Source organism: Rhinatrema bivittatum, chromosome 1, assembly GCF_901001135.1.
Source record: "Rhinatrema bivittatum chromosome 1, aRhiBiv1.1, whole genome shotgun sequence".
Lineage (NCBI taxonomy): Eukaryota > Metazoa > Chordata > Amphibia > Gymnophiona > Rhinatrematidae > Rhinatrema > Rhinatrema bivittatum.
Window position 1 is genome coordinate 333821276 of NC_042615.1, and position 15899 is coordinate 333837174.

Genomic DNA, 15899 nt, shown 5'->3' on the forward strand with positions numbered 1-15899 from the left:
GGTAATTGCCAGGTTCTTGTGGCCTGGTTTGGCCTCTGTTGGAAACAGGATGCTGGGCTTGTTGGACCCTTGGTCTGACCCAGTATGGCAATTTCTTATGTTCTTAGGTGGCACATCTGCACTTTCTTGTAACTGCTGCACCCACCACAGAGATGCTCGACGCATAAAACTGCTACAGACAGCCCCCAAATGCCCAGCGCTGACACCTCAAATCTTTTTAAGATGCAGCTCAAGCTTTGTATCTTGCACATTCTTCAGAGTGGCGGCCCCTGCAACCGGAATGGTCATCCTCTTTATAACCACCGAAACTGAGGCATCCACCTTCGGAATCCGAAGCAACTCCAAAGTGTCCTCGGGCAGCAGATACAGTTTGTCCATAGCTCTGCTTACCTTCAGGCCAGTGTCTGGAGTATCCCACTCCCTAACCACCAACTGCTGCACTGACTTAAGAAAAGGAAAAGTCTTGGCTGGACCCCGCAGGCCCGCCATGATTGGGTCTACTTCCTCGTGGTCCGAATCCACATGCATGCCCTGGCCTAACTCCGCCAGAACATGCAGGATCAAGGGACCCAGCTCCTCCTTGTGAAAAAGGCAAAGCACCTTGGGGTCATCGCCCTCTACGGATGGGACCAACTCCACTTCCTCGGACGGGTCCTGCGAATTCTTATCAGGATCAGTGTCTGAAACGCCAACCACCAGAAGCAATTCCCCCTCAGATTCCTTGGAGGAGACTCCCTCCAAATTACCAGCCTTCGGAGGCTCCTGGACCCGCCAAACCTTTGTGGCTCCCAGGGCCCCCGAGAGCTTGGATCTCTTCCCCTTTGGGGAATCAGCAGCCCGGTGCTTGCGAAAGCCGCCCTGCAGCCTCATGGATTAAAAAAGCCTTGTGCATCAAGAGCACAAACTCAGGTGAAAAAGGGGAGAAAGAATCCAGATCCTCATCCAGAGGATTGGATGCCCCCTCCCCCGGGCCTCCTTGGGGCTTAAATCGGTCGGCGAAAGCGTGGGTGAGAGATTCCCCCCCCCCCTTCCCCCTGCTGTGATCTGTGCTTTAGACGAGAAGGTCCAAAATGGCTGCTGCTCCCGCACTGAGCAGCAACGGATCTTCATTCTCACCCCGTGCAGCTTTCGATCCACCAGACCGGCGCTGACGAGGAGATGACACCGCGGGACAACCCCCACCCACCCCCGACATGCCTCACCACCGGTGAGGTATCGGACACAGCAGCCTGTACATGACAAGCATGAGGAAGCAGACCCACAAACGGCACATCGGAGCTCCCGAAACATCCTGAGTCCCAGCGGCGACCATGCGGGCCAGGGAAGCAAAGCAGTAGAGCAAAAATCAAACTAACCCCCAAAGCTCTTCTCTGCACAGCTGGTGTGGAGAAAAAGCCACATGATATCCTCCTGCCTTTCTGTCCCTCTTCTATTTTTTTATTTATTTATTTTTAGGTTCAAAACTGCAGATTTTACACCTCCTCCATCTGCTGGAGATAGAGAAATACTGAGGGGACTGCAGGTGCTACACCAGGTTATATACCAGTGGCTGCAAAAATGTCTCTGTCTCTGCTGGAAGGGAGGCAAAACCCAGGAGTCTGGACTGATCTGGGTAAGTACAGGGAACACCATTTACAACTGGGCAGTATTAATTACTCATTCTATGAGTGAGCTCCTATAGAAGATCACAAATATTCCAACATTAAAAACAGAGGCTGGTGTGCCTTCCCTTCATAGGACACTTTGCATTTTCATAATGATAACTTCTCATTTTAAGATTGCTCATGCCAGGGACTAGTTTTATAGGTTTTGCCTAATTCATCTTCTCTTTGTAAATAGTATTTTTCTGTAATGGTTTCTCCTGCTGTTCCAGCCAAGGGTTGAAAGTAAACCTGAAATTCAGGCTCAGCCTCCTCGTGTGCGGGAGCAGCGTCCTCGAGAGCGACCAAGTTTTCCTCCACGGGGACTGAGGCCAGGTAATTTGTAATATTCTATAGATTGCAATTAGAGAACCTTTAAAAAAGAAATGAAAATCTTGTGCAAATGTGCAATAAACTGGAAGGAAATTGTTAGGGCTGATTAAAATGGAAATTTGCCCCTCCACCAGAATTGTAAACACCTTCCAGCAGTTCTTGAAACAGATGTAAATTGAATTTATAATATTGATTTGTTCTGCTAAGTTAGATCCTGTTGAGCTTCTACTGAAATTATATATATTTTTTTTTTATCTTCAGCTGCACCACAGATGTACAAATTAAGCTATAGCCAATGTGGCACATCTTTAAAACTTTAAAATGTGAATTAAAATGGTTAAGACGTGCAAGCTATAATTAAATAGACAGCAGCAAGTGACATTGGAATAACAGTTACATAAACCAGATGTTTTACTGATGTCCACTTACTTGGCCTAGTCTCTTCATTTGCAGATGGGCTCCCCTTTGTCTTTAAAAGTGGGGAGAAAGGCAGGGAGAATGAAGCTAATGTTTTAGAAGTTGTTACAACCAAAAGTCTAGCTTAGCAAATGGTTTTCTCATAGACCTAAGATAGGGGTCAAAAACTTAATGCAGTTCTTCATATAAATGTTTAGCTGTTCTGGTAAGTCCAGTTTCTTACCTAGTTGTCATGGATCAACATCAGGTAGTTTTTAAATCTTCTAGTATACATCTTCCTCTCTTCATTGGTAGTATACACTGTGGTAACTTACTTTAGCAGAAAGCTGGATATTAGTACTTTTCACAAATATTTTTAAACTGACCTGCAAATGTCCCCTTGAGAGCAGAAATTAAAATAGCACTCCTATTGATGACCATCAAGAAGTGCAGGTGCCCAGAGGATCAGATAGTACAAGGACTAGTGGGAACCCCATGAAAAAACAGAAGATTTAAAACAAATTGGAGAAAATGTTTTTTTTTCACTCCTAGCACTTGTTGCCAGAGGATGTGATCAAGGCATCTAGCATAGCTGAGTTTTTTTTTAAAAGGCGTTTAGACAGGTTAACTGGAAGAAAAATCCATAAATTAACTACAGAGGCTTGGGGAAGGCCATTGCTTATCCCCTGGGAGTAGGCAACAAGAAATGTATCTACATTTTGGGATCTGCTGGATACTTCCTTGAGATCCTGATTGGTCACTATTGGAGACAGGATGCTGGGCCGAATGGACTCAAATCAGTGTTTTCACCATGTGTAGCATGTGTTCAATTGTAGAAAATTAGAATAGGATATATGGAGAGAAATTCAGGCATGTTCCCTGTACGTGTCCAGACTCTCCTGGGTTTTGCCTCCCTTCCAGCAGATAGACAGAGAGAGTTTTACTGCCACCTGCAGTCCGTCGGTATTTCTCTGTCTCCAGCAGATGGAAGGTGGTGCAGATCCTGAAATCTGAAGCGATTTAAAAGAGAGAGAGGAAAGAGGTGTCAGAGTTGATTGTTTCTTAGCCCTCCTTGAAGGTCGGTAGGCCCTGGTGGGGCCATCCTTTGAGGTGGAGGAGCTCACATGCGGGAAGGGGTTGGAAACCCTTAAGTCTGCCCAGATCCTTTACCCGCTGAGGGGGGAAATAACTGATGGGGCCAGTTCCTCTCCATCCCCCCCCCCCTCCCACCTCAGGTGGACAGCCGGAGCCTGAAGCAGCAAGTATAAAGTTTAAAAAAAACAAAACACTATTTGCCGTTTGGGTTCTTTGGCTTCTCAGTGTTCTGCAGGTCGTCGGCCATGCTGCAGATCAGCTGCTAGCGGCGTGGTCAGCTCCAGGGGATTGTTTGTTTAAACAAACAAAAACAGGCAGGAGAAAGGTCCCCGAAGTTTTCTGCCACGAAGCCTCGCAGTGTGTGGAGACACATGCGCACCTCTCCCATGCCGGCATTTGCTCCCGTTGCATCTCTGTAGGGGAAGGCAGCTTGGGGAGCACGTAGAGTGGGGGGGAATTGCTAGCAGGCAGCGATCCTCTGCATTTAGAATGGGAGAAACAGATCAGCCTGACAGTGCCTTTCTGGTTTTGGCAGGAACGGTGGCCATTTTGTCTTCCTTTGCTGCTGTGACTGTCAGGCTTTGCAGGGATGCTGCTCTGCCCCCACCACTGTAGCTGGCTGATTGAAGGCTCCCAGAGGGGCCCCAGGATTCTCTGTTGGGGGGGGGGGGGGGTGAGGATGAAGATCCTCAGGAATCGGGATTTTTCGCCAGATTTCATTTTGATAATGCATAAAGCTTTTTTGGCGAAAAGGGCAGCTGTACATTGTCATCTCAAGCCACTAGTGGAGCAACCAGAGTTAGGAGAGTTCTGGCTCGTCAGTTGCCCCAGGGGAAGGCCAATGATAGCTCAGAGAGCTCGGAGGCCGAGGAATCCCTGGCGGCAAATCCATCTGGGGTAGATCCTCGTTTGGATTGCACTGACCTGGATGAGGCACAGGATCAAGCTCTCCCTGTGGAGTGGGATGATCCGAAAGTGGTCCGCCTCTTTTGCTGGGAGGAATTGTGGCCCTTAATACTGTGTATTCTTAATGAACTGGGTATTAAAGAGCCTCAAGTGGATTTGGACCATGAGGAAGTGGATCCAGTCATGTGGGGTCTGAGGGAACGGGCCAAAATGTTTCCTTTCTACAAGTCGGTGAAGGAATTAGTACTTCGGGAGTGGGAGATTCCAGATCTAAGCTTGAAGGTTGGCAGAGCCATGGAGAAGTTGTGTCCTTTGCCTGAAGACACGTTGGATCTTTTGCAGGTGCTGAAGGTGGATGCTTCGGTGTTTGCCGTGATAAAGAAAACGATCCCAGTAACCAGTTCGGCCACACTTAAGGATATGCAGGATAGGAAGTGTAGGTGCATCTCAATAAGATCTTTGAGGTGTCTGCGTTGGGCATTCGCACTGCTGTGTGTAGCAGTTTTATGCTCCGGAGCGGATTGCGCTGGGTGCAGCAGTTGCAGTCCAAGTCATTTTCTCAGAAGGACGCACAGCAGGCCGAATGGCTAGAGGCCGTTGTAGCCTATGGGGCGGATGCCTTGTATGATCTTATACGCACTTCCTCTTGTTCGATGTCTGCGGTTTCCGCCAGAAGGCTTCTGTGGTTAAAGAACTGGTCTACAGATGTTGGTCTAAGTCTCAGCTGGGATCGCTTCCATTTAAGGGGAAGTTGCTTTTTGGAGAGGACTTGGAGCAGTTAGTGAAGCTTCTTGGAGAGACTAAAGGGCACAAGCTGCCAGGGGACAAGCAGAGGTTTGGCAGACGCTTCTCTTCGATACGGTCTAGTTTCTGGTTGAGCCGGCGTTCCCATTAGTCTCGTCCTTCGGGTTGAGGTCAGAGACAAGGAGCCGGGAGGCAACAGTCTTGGACCCAGTCCTATTAGAGTCCAGAGACCGATCAGAAATGGCTCCGGTCAGGGAGCCCCTGGTGCCAAGTCCTCTCAATGAAGCAAGGCTGGCCCACTCCTTGGTTCTACGCATCGGAGGTTGGTTAACATCTTTTCTTGGAGTGGGCCAAGATCACGTCTGATCAATGGATCCTAAGTGTGATAGAACACTGTTACGCTTTATTTGCTCAGCCACTAAAAGGTTTGTTCGAGGTCCCCTTGCACTTATGAGCAGAAAGTTAGTGGTTTGGGAAACCATCAATTGCCTACGTCTGTGGGCCATAGTACCAGTGCCAATTGAAGAAAGAGGATTAGGAAGGTATTCCATTTATTTTGTGGTCCCAAAGAAGGACGGCACCTTTCATCTGATTCTAGATTTAAAGAAGATAAATATGGCACTTAAGTTACATCATTTTCGGATGAAAACGCTGAGGTAGGTGATTGCTGCAGTACGCAAGGGGGAGTTTTTGGCTTCTCTAGATTTGACTGAGGCCTAGCTGCACATTCTGATTCGTCCAAACCATCAAATGTTTCTCAGGTTTATGATCCTCTGAAATCATTTTCAGTTTTGCGCCCTGCTGTTCAGATTGGCAACAGCACCGAGGACCTTTACGAAGGTGTTGGTGGTAGTTGCAGCTCTTCGGCAGGAGGGTGTCCTAGTCCACCCATATTTGGATGACTGGTTGATTTGAGCAAAATCAGAGGACCTCTGTCATCGGTGGGTGACAGTAGTACTGCCACCCTTAGTCCCTTGGCTGGGTTGTGAATTTCCCCAAGAGCCAGCTAGTGCCATCTCAAGTTCTTGAGTTCCTGGGAGCACACTTCGACACCAGGCTTGGAAGAGTTTCTCTCACCGATGAGCGGGTTGTCAAGATCTAGGGACAGATTGGTAAGCAATCCAGTTGCCAGTGTCTGCGATTATCTACAGGTTCTTGGTTCTATGGCTTCCACTTTGGAATTGGTCTCTTGGTCCTTGGCTCGTATGCGGCCTCTTCAGTGGCCTTGCTCTCCAGGTTGAATCCAGTCTCTGAGCAATTTCATCTACCACTGCCTCTTACGGAATGCGCCAGGGCAAGTCTGGATTGGTGGCTGTCAGGGCAGTTTGAACTGTGGGATGTCCTTGGGAGATTCCAAATTAGATAGTGGTCGCAACCGATGCCAGCCTATCCGGTTGGGTGGCTGTGTCAGACTCAAGTGGTGCAGGGTCTCTGGTGGAGACATCTTGGTCCATTAACCTTCTAGAGACAAGAGCAGTGTGTCTGGTGTTGCAGGCCTTATCTCTTGTTCCGGGCAAGCCAGTGAGAGTATTATCAGACAGTGCAATGGTGATGGCTTACATCAACTGTCAGGGCAGTACCAAGAGACAGGCGGTGGCGCAGGAGGCACCGGAGTTAGTCCACTGGACAGAACACCATCTGGAGATGCTGGCAGCTTCCCACATAGCAGGGTTAGACAATGTTCAGGTGGATTTCTCAGTCACCAACAGTTGGATCCTGGGGAGTGGGAGTTGTCAGCGGAGGCCATGCTCCTGATTCGTCACAGGTGGGGAGTACTTGCATGGACCTCATGGCAACGTGCAACAATGCCAAGGCTCAGAGATTCATCAGCCGAAGGAGAGAGCACGGGGCAGAAGGGGTTGATGCCTTGCTCCTCCTGTGGCCATGAGGAATTCTCCTATATGTGTTTCTGCCATGGCCACTGGTGGGCAAAGTCTTGCAAAGGATAAAGCTTCATCCGGGGCAGGTGATTCTGGTAGCACCAGAAAGGCCTTGCTGCCCGTGGTTCGTGAATTTAGTCAGTCTCAAGTGGATGGCCCACTACGTCTGGCTCACCTTCCCAATCTGCTTCACCAGGGTCCTATGTTTTTGGATCAGGCGGCTTGCTTCTCTCTCGCGGCTTGGCTTTTGGGAGGAGGAGGCGCCTAAGAGAAGAGTTATTCGGAGGATGTGGCTACCATTATGTTACAAGCAAGGAAGAAGTCCACCTCCCTAGCTTACGTGCAGGTGAGAGAGGTGTTAGAGATTTGGTGCAAGGAGCAAAATATGGATCCCTTTTGGGCTTCGGTAGCCCACATTTTGTCCTTTTTGTAGCAAGGCTTGGCAAAAAGTTTGGCTTTCAACTCGTTAAGAGTCTAGGTGGCTGCCTTGGGTGCCTTAAGTGCAAGAGGCACGGTGCATCTCTGGCTGTGCATTCGGATGTGGTACTTTTTTACGGGGGGGGGGGGGGGGGGTGTCAAACATTTGCATCCCCTGGTGTAGAAAGCTTGTCCTCCATGGTGCCTAAACTTAGTTCTTAAAACTTTGTGGAGGGCACCGTTCAAACAGCTATACAGGGCAACTGTGAAGGATCTTACTTTAAAAGTTGTTCTGGTGGCAATTTATTTGGCTAGGCGGATTTCAGAGCTACAGGCCCTATCATGTAGAGAACCTTTCCTCAGGTTTTTGGATTCAGGTGTCTTTTTTTTTTTTTTTTGTGAACGGAGCCTTCTTTCCTTCCAAAAGTTGTTTCCTCCTTTCCCTTGAACCAGACAGTGGACTTACTGGCCTTCACAAATTTGGATAGGACACTTGCATTGAATAAGGAGTTAAGGTGTTTGGATGTGAAGCAAGCTCTTACGGTATCTGGAAGTCACTAACAGTTTCAGAGTTTCCGATCATCTTTTCGTTCTTTGGAATGGTGCGAAGAAGGGGCAGAAAGCTTTGAAAGCAACCATAGCACGATGGCTGAAAGAGGCCATCTTTATGGTGTACATTTGCATGGGCTGTTCGGTGCCTCAGAGTCTGAGAGCTCACTGGACACAATCACAGTTGACATCCTGGGCAGAATGTCATTGTCGCTACAAGAGATTTGTAGAGCGGCTACTTGGAAATCTTTACACACTTTCTTCAGGCATTATCGTCTTGATGTCCAGACACCAGAGTCCAGCAGTTTTGGAGAGTGTACTTTGAGCGGGACTCTCACAGTCCCACCTGGTTTAGGGAAGCTTTGGTACATCTCAGGAGTCTGGATTGATCTGGGTACGTACAGGGAAAGGAAAATTGGTTCTTACCTGCTAATTTTCATTCCTATAGTACCACAGATCAGTCGAGACCACTGTCTGGATTTTTAGAGTCTGCTAGATCTGTGCTGTTGACATATATTCTGTTTTATTTGATTGTAAAGCTCGTTCAGATTCAGTGTGTTTCTCTTCCCCCTGCTCGTTTGGTGGGGGATGGGGTTTGGTTAAGTTGAGTTTTGGTATTTGCCATCTTAGCTTGGGTACAGGTCAGTACTGATGGACTGCATATGGCACACCAGGTTACGTTAGTGTCAGTAAAGCTTTCTCTGTCGCCATCTGCTGGAAGGGAGGCAAAACCCTGGAGTCTGGACTGATCTGTGGTTCTACAGGAATGAAAATTAGCAGGTAAGAACCAATTTTCCTTTATATAGCACATTAATATTAAACTGAGAAAAATCAATACCTTAAAAAAGAAATGGTCCACCATTCCCTTCCCTAGTTCTGCCGTGGATTCCTCTCTACCAGTGAACTAACTACAAAACCTGGTAAATTTATTGGGTAAGTTGACTTGATATGGTTAAGATTAGAGCATTGTCTTGTATCTGTACCAGATTTGCAATTAGGGTTTTTTGCTTGGAAAAGCCACTGCCAGGACCAGTAATATTCTCTAAACCATACACAGTCTTTACAAGATGAGTTCCATTATAGATGTGTGCAAGTTTCTTTAGTTTTAAATTTTTCAAATCTAACTTGCTTGTCTTAAATGGACATTAGGCAGAGGGGACATGGAGCAGGGCGAATCTGATAACCGTCGCATAATTCGCTACCCAGACAGTCACCAACTCTTCGTTGGCAACTTGCCACATGACATCGATGAAAGTGAATTAAAAGAATTCTTCATGAGTAAGTGGTTTTACAGTTTGTCCTTAAAAATCAGTGTTAACAGGATGTTTTAAAAGTAAACATTGGCCAAGTCCATCATTTATCTCTTGCTCTTCCAGAGGATGAGTTCAGAGCATGTTACAGAATAGAGGGGTCTCCAAAAGGTAATGGTGCACAACAGACCACCATGTTCACAATAAAGTGAAAGTTACAATAAACAACCAATGTGTAAGAATAGATGTAAAGTTCAACAGTAACTTAAAATTATATCAAAATTATTTAAATGGGGGGGGGGGGGGGGGAGGTGAGGCAGTCTATACCACTGTGAAAAAAAAATCAGGATGTACTTAATAGAACAGGGGAGGAGAAGCAATATATACAGGCTGAATGAAGTTGGGAAAAGTTGAGGTAGATTAAGGTTGCAATATACTGGGGTAACATAACATACAGTGAGATCTGAATACAGGGGAATTTAGGGTCGCAACACAGAAGAGCTAGAGTGGTAAGCTTAGGTGGCTTAAGTTGAAGACAGGAGGGACTGTTATGGGTCCAAAGCTTCTACAAACAGCCAGATTTTTAGTTTTTTGTTGGTATTTTTGTTGGTTTTTTTCCCCCCTCCTGGAGGTAAGATAAAGGCACAAGTCTAATGTCCCGAAGTAGAGTTCCAAAGGGCAGGGTCAGATCCAGCAAAGGTTCTCTTTCTTGTGGAGAGCTGCATTTCCTTGGGTTTGATACTGTCAGCCGAGTGAGCAGAACGCAGGAAGGAATAATACAGGGAGAGTTGATTGTTTAGGTAGTGTGATGCCTAGCCCTTGAGTGCATTGAAAGCCAGGACTAGGATTTTGAAGGTGGTGCAGTATAATTTTGGGAGCCAGTGTAGTGTTTTTAGGAATAGGGTAACCAGATCGAATTTGCTGGTGTTGAGCAGGCTCCCTGTAAAAGCATTCTGTATGAGCCGCAGATTGTGATTAGCTTTTTTGGCAGACCAATGTAAAGGTAATTGCAGTAGTCCAAGTAGAAAATTACACAGGCCTCGATAACTGTAGCAGTGGCGATGCCATTAATGAAAGGGCAGAATTGACTGACTTTGTAACAGTATTTGAGCATCTGTATTTATTTAATAAATTTATAACCCAAACTGCTCGTAGCGGCATCTAAATATGAAGTCTAGGCTTCCAACTTGGTGGCTATAGAGATCCCTCTAGGGTGCTTTAGAGTGGAAATGGGTATGGTCAGTTTTTCCAATCCATAGCACCTTCATTTTTTGGGAGTTAAACATCATTAGTTTAAGGTACAACCAGCTTGCAGTTATTTAAATTTGTAATTGCTTGATCCTGTCAGAGGCTAGGTGGCACAGTAACTAAATAACCTTAGCATAGGAGTGATAGGGAATTTGGAAATCTACAGTTTGCCAAGTGGGGCCAAGTAAATGTTGAATAGTGTTATGGATAGAATTGAGCTTTGTGGCACACCACATAGGCGGGGGGATATGGGTGAGAGGAGGCCTGTCCAATGTAGATGGTTTTAGAATAATTGTGGAAAGAGGATTTAAACCAAGTGAATTCTGGGTCAGGATTTCTACCCTCGACCTCGTTAGCGTATTTATTTATTTAACGCTTTTATATGCCGAAGTTCGTATGGGACATCACGTCTGTTTACATAAAGCGGATAGAGAGGCATAATAACAAATAACTGATTCAAATTCAAATTCATAATTAATGAGCCAGAATCTGGAGGGTTTTTGATTCCTGATGTCTGCAGCGCCACCTAGATCCCCTTTCAGTGGACGTACCCCATATTTTATCCTTTTTATAGGAGGGCTTGTCCAAGGGATTGGCCTACAATTCACTACGTGTACAGGTGCTTTGAGTTCCCTTAGGGGCAAGGTGTGTGGGAGGTGGTTAGCCTCCCATCCAGATGTGGTTCATTTTCTGAAAGAAGTGAAGCATTTGTGCCTGCTGGTGCCGAAATTGTGTTCCAATTGGAGCCTCGGGTTGGTTCTTCGGGTTCTTTATGGGCCACCTTTTGAGCCTTTGCGAAGGGCAACTTTGAAGGATCTGACCTTAAGACAGTTTTTCTGGTGGCACTTTGTTCGGCTAGGCGGATTTCGGAGTTGCAGGCTCTGTCGTGCAGACCCCTTTTTGCGCATTTCCAATGATAGTTACATTGCGAACAGTTCCCTCCTTTTTGCCAAAGGTGATGTCTTCTTTCCATGTGAGTCAGACGGTAGATCTTCCAGCCTTTCCAGAGTGGTCCAGGGATTCCCCTCAGGAGAGGGAACTGCATCTGTTAGATGTACACCAGTTATTTTGCATTATCTGGAGGTCACAAATTCCTTTCGATGCTTAGATCATCTTTTTGTATTGTTTGGAGGAGTGAAGAAAGATAAGGCCTAGAAGGCCACAATTGGACGATGGCTTAGGGAGGCTGTTTGCTCTGCTTACATTAGTAAAAGGCGTAGGGTTCCAGAGGGACTGAAAGCGCATTCTTCCAGGGCACAGGCAGCTTCCTGGGCCAAGTGTCAATTACTTTCTCCTCAGGAAATTTGCAGTGGCGGTGTGGTCTTTGCTGCACACTTTCACCAGACATTACCGTTTTAGACGTGCCAGCCCAACAAAATGCGTCATTTAGTAAGGGTGTCTTGCACACGGGTCTTTCGGGTTCCTGCCCAGTCTAGGGGTATTTATTTATTATTTATTTAAGAGTTTTTATATACCGTCATTAAGTTATGTACCATCATAACTGTTTACAATAGGGCACCTATATCAAAGAAAAATAAAGATCATAATTTACATGGATGGTGCCATTACTATTCGGTAACAAACAATATTATGAATAATATGGTACATGATAAGGAGTTTACATTTAAAGAAATTCACTTGGGGGATTGAATGTTTCATAGCAATTCATCCTGATGGTTGACTACAGGTAAAAATAGGGTGAACTAATTCCAGGATCTGGAAATTAAGCGCTTGTCTGGAATGATCTGGATATGTACAGGAAAGGAAAATTGATCCTTACTTGCTAATTTTTGTTCCTGTAATACCACAGATCAGTCAGGAGAACCTCCTCTTCACTGCTGAAAGACTGTTTTCTGATGGTAGTCGTAATATAGTTGCACCTTTCTGATTAAGTTTGTAGAGTTTTATAGAGATCAGAGGGGGCTCCAGGGCCAGGGGGTTTCTGGCCCTACTTTACCTGTTTGCCCTAGAGGGGTTTTAATTAGTTTCTAATTTCTTAGCTTGAGTACAGTTCAATACTGAGGAACTGTAGGTGGCACTCTGTTATGTAGCAGTGCTTCAAGGTTTTGTTCTCTGCCTCCAGCTGGTAGGGATGCATAACCTGCTTGTCTGGATTGATCTGTGGTATTACAGGAACGAAAATTAGCAGGTAAGAACCAATTTTCCTGTTGATTGATTTATTTAGTTAGATGTTTTATATACCATCATTCCATGTGACACCCAAGATGTGTGTTCTGGGATACACAATTATTTTGTACATTATTTTTAGAAGCTCCTAGAGGGTCTCATTGTTGCATCATGTTGGGTGGTAAACCAGGAAAAGCCCTCATTTAGAATATTTGACAGAATGGATTTTGGTTTCGATGCCATCAGTTCTCTGGTGAAGGTGTGGGTTAGGCCAGTGATTTCTTTGAAGAGTATTGCAATCCTCCCGCCATACTCTATTTGGTTCAGAGAATGGGCAAAGGAGTAACCCTGCAGGCAGATTTGAAGGAAATGGAGGAGAGGAGTCTGCCTCCTATCCAGGATTCTATCAGGCACATGATATCTGTGGTCTGTGAGTAAATCATGAATTAATTCTAGGTTTTTGTGGATGGATCTGGTGTTCTGGGAACAGGAGCTTGTAAAGGGTGTTTCAGCTGCAGTCTTTAGTTTCTGAATATTGTTTCTCTTCAAGGGTGGAAGAGCATGGATCGTATCTTTGCAAGTGTTCGAAGTATAATGGAGTATTTACTCCAGCCTGTGATTATATGAATGGGGATGGTGTTAGACACATACTGAGGTGAAATTCAGGTGGGTGGCTGGAAAATGTGAGTGGTAAGTGGTGGAGGAAGCCATTTGTTCAGATATACTTCAAATGTATATACATTTGAAGAATGATACCAAACTAATAGATTGTGTAGCACGTTTATTCTTCCCCCCAAAATGGTACCCTAACATGCATACCATACTGAAAATGAACTGATATACAAAAACATGACATTTAAGAAAACTATTATTGAAAACAAAAAAACCCAATAAGATACCTATATTGAATATCCATGCAACTTACTGAAAACCACTAAAGAAGAAATGGTATCAGAAACAAAAAGAAATGCTGTCAGGTTAATCCCCTGTCTTTTGCCTGCAATAGGCTTCAGACAGGATTCAGACAAAGCAGTGGCTGTAAAATCATTTACCATTTTCTTCATACTTATACACTCATTTTTTCACTTGTTTGTTTTTTTTTAACTTATTCTTAGCATGCTTATATTTTTACAACACATTCCCACTCTTGAAGAAATAAGACCTTCACCAAAATATGATCTGTAACAGTTACTTATCTCAATTAAAAAAAACAGTTGTTCAACTTTTAATGAAATAACCAATGCTATCCGCTCCTGTTGCCCAACATGGCCAATGTTTCAGTAGTCTTCCCACCTTCTTCAGGAGTCCAGATTCACACAATTCTACAACAACAAAAACAGATGTAAGTATAACAAAAGACAGTAATATTTAAACATTCTATACCTCACAAGCCTCTAAGCTTACTTACGACCCAATATACAATTAAAGCAATGCTGACCACTTAATCCCCTTGTTAAAACCACCTGATTGTACAGAGCAGAGTTTATAAATCCATTTTTGTTCAAGCTGCAATAATAAAGTATAAGTCTCCTCCCTGATGACGCTTTTGTAGATGTTCAATGATGACAAAATGTAAATCAGAAAATGTGTTGCATAGTTGCACAATGCATGACAGGGGCTTCTTGGATGTCCTGCGAAATGAAACTACAGTGTTGTATCATCCATTCTCACAGGACAAGCAGGATGGTTGTCCTCACAAATGGGTGACATCGAGGATGGAGCCCAACCACGGAAAACTTCTGTCAAAGTTTCAGGAACTTTGACTGGCCCCTACTGGGCATGCCCAGCACGGCACTAACCCTGCAGCCAGCAGGGGTCTCCCTTCAGTCTTCTTTTTTCCGCATAGCAGTTGCCACGCGGTTAAGGAGCTCTTACCACATTCCTGACAGGAATCTCTTCAACTTTTTTCTTGAAGAAAAAATTGCCCCTCAGGGGTCTCCCTTCTTCAATTTTTACTCCGCGGTACTTCGGTAAGTTTTTTGCCGTCGTTTTTGTCGACTACGGTCGAATTTGGCCCTCGAGGCCTGTTGGCAGTCGACCGTCCCGCAGCTAAATTTTTGGCCTATGGCCATGGCGTCGGGGTTCCGTCGGTGCCCGGACTGCACACGTACTATGTCCATCACAGACCCACATAGAGTCTGTGTTTTGTGTTTAGGGAGTGAGCATGATGTCCTGACTTGCACCAAATGTGCCTTAGTGACACCAAAAGGTCGCAAAGCTAGAATGGAGAAGATGGGACTCCTTTTCCATGCTCATACTCCGACGCCATCGATTGCATCGACGTCATCGGAACCGGCACAGTCTAAGTCCCATCGTCATCGACAGCCTCCCGGTGACCGTCCGGCCATCGACGCCTGTCCCTTCCCCCGAAGATCGAGGGGATCGGAAAGACAAACATCGCCATCGACGTCATAAGTCTCGGACCGTTGAGGAATCGAAGTCATCGACCTCCGTGCTGTCCGAGCCTCCGTTGAAGAAGTCTCGACCAGAAGTGGCACCGTCCACTCCTGTCTCGCAGACCCCGAGGCAACCCTCACCCCTCCGGGGTTTGGGAGCCGCGATTCCACCAGTGACGGTGGTCCCTCCGGCTCAGCCTCAGCCTCCCTCATCCGTAGAGCCGGGTCTTGTTACCCCAGGTCTCCGGGTAGAACTGGACCGGCTGGTCCAGGAGGCCATCGATAAGGCGATGCTACGGTTCCAGACTCCTTCGGCACCGACCCCGGCACTGAGAGTGGAACCGGTCACCGACCCGATTCCAGCAGCACTGGCACCGCTGCTTGCTCGGATGGAAGCGCTTATGAATGCCCTTCCACCGGCAACACCCGGGTCACTGACAGCCTTCTCATCAGGTGGAGAAACACCGTACCGAATTCCCCCTTCGGGGGTAGTTCCATCGGTGCCTTGTCGTCCCTCGCCACAAATACATTCCTTGGGGGCGATACACACATCAGCTCCACCGATTCCTTCGATGCCGGCACCGATTCCATCGAGGAAATTCTCGATGCCCCTGGTGATTCCTTCGAATCTCTCGGAGCCTCAACCGGGGCCTTCAGGTATACAGCCCCCTCATGGTCCTACAGGTCAGCAGCCTGATCCTTATGACACCTGGGGTGATGATACCTCTACTGACACCAATGATTTACCTTCACCACCCTCTCCTGCGGAGAGTAGAAAGCGTTCTCCCCCTGAGGGACCTCTCTTTCATAAATTTTGTGAAGGACATGTCGGAGTTGGTCCCTTTTCAGCTTCAATCAGAACAAGATGACAGGCACCAGATGATGGAGTTGCTCCAATTCTTGGATGCCCCTAAAGTC

The 15899-nt window shown here is 46.2% G+C and overlaps 1 protein-coding gene across 3 annotated transcripts in view; it reads left to right on the forward strand.

The window, feature by feature from the left end:
- The window catches only part of G3BP2 (G3BP stress granule assembly factor 2), a 170067-nt gene that overhangs the window by 124630 nt on the left and 29538 nt on the right, over nt 1-15899 (forward strand). For all 3 annotated transcript variants that reach the window (XM_029598259.1, XM_029598279.1, XM_029598269.1), the window contains 2 exons: nt 1874-1976; nt 9110-9238. In XM_029598259.1, the coding sequence (XP_029454119.1) occupies nt 1874-1976; nt 9110-9238 (232 nt within the window). The remainder of the gene's footprint in view (nt 1-1873; nt 1977-9109; nt 9239-15899) is intronic.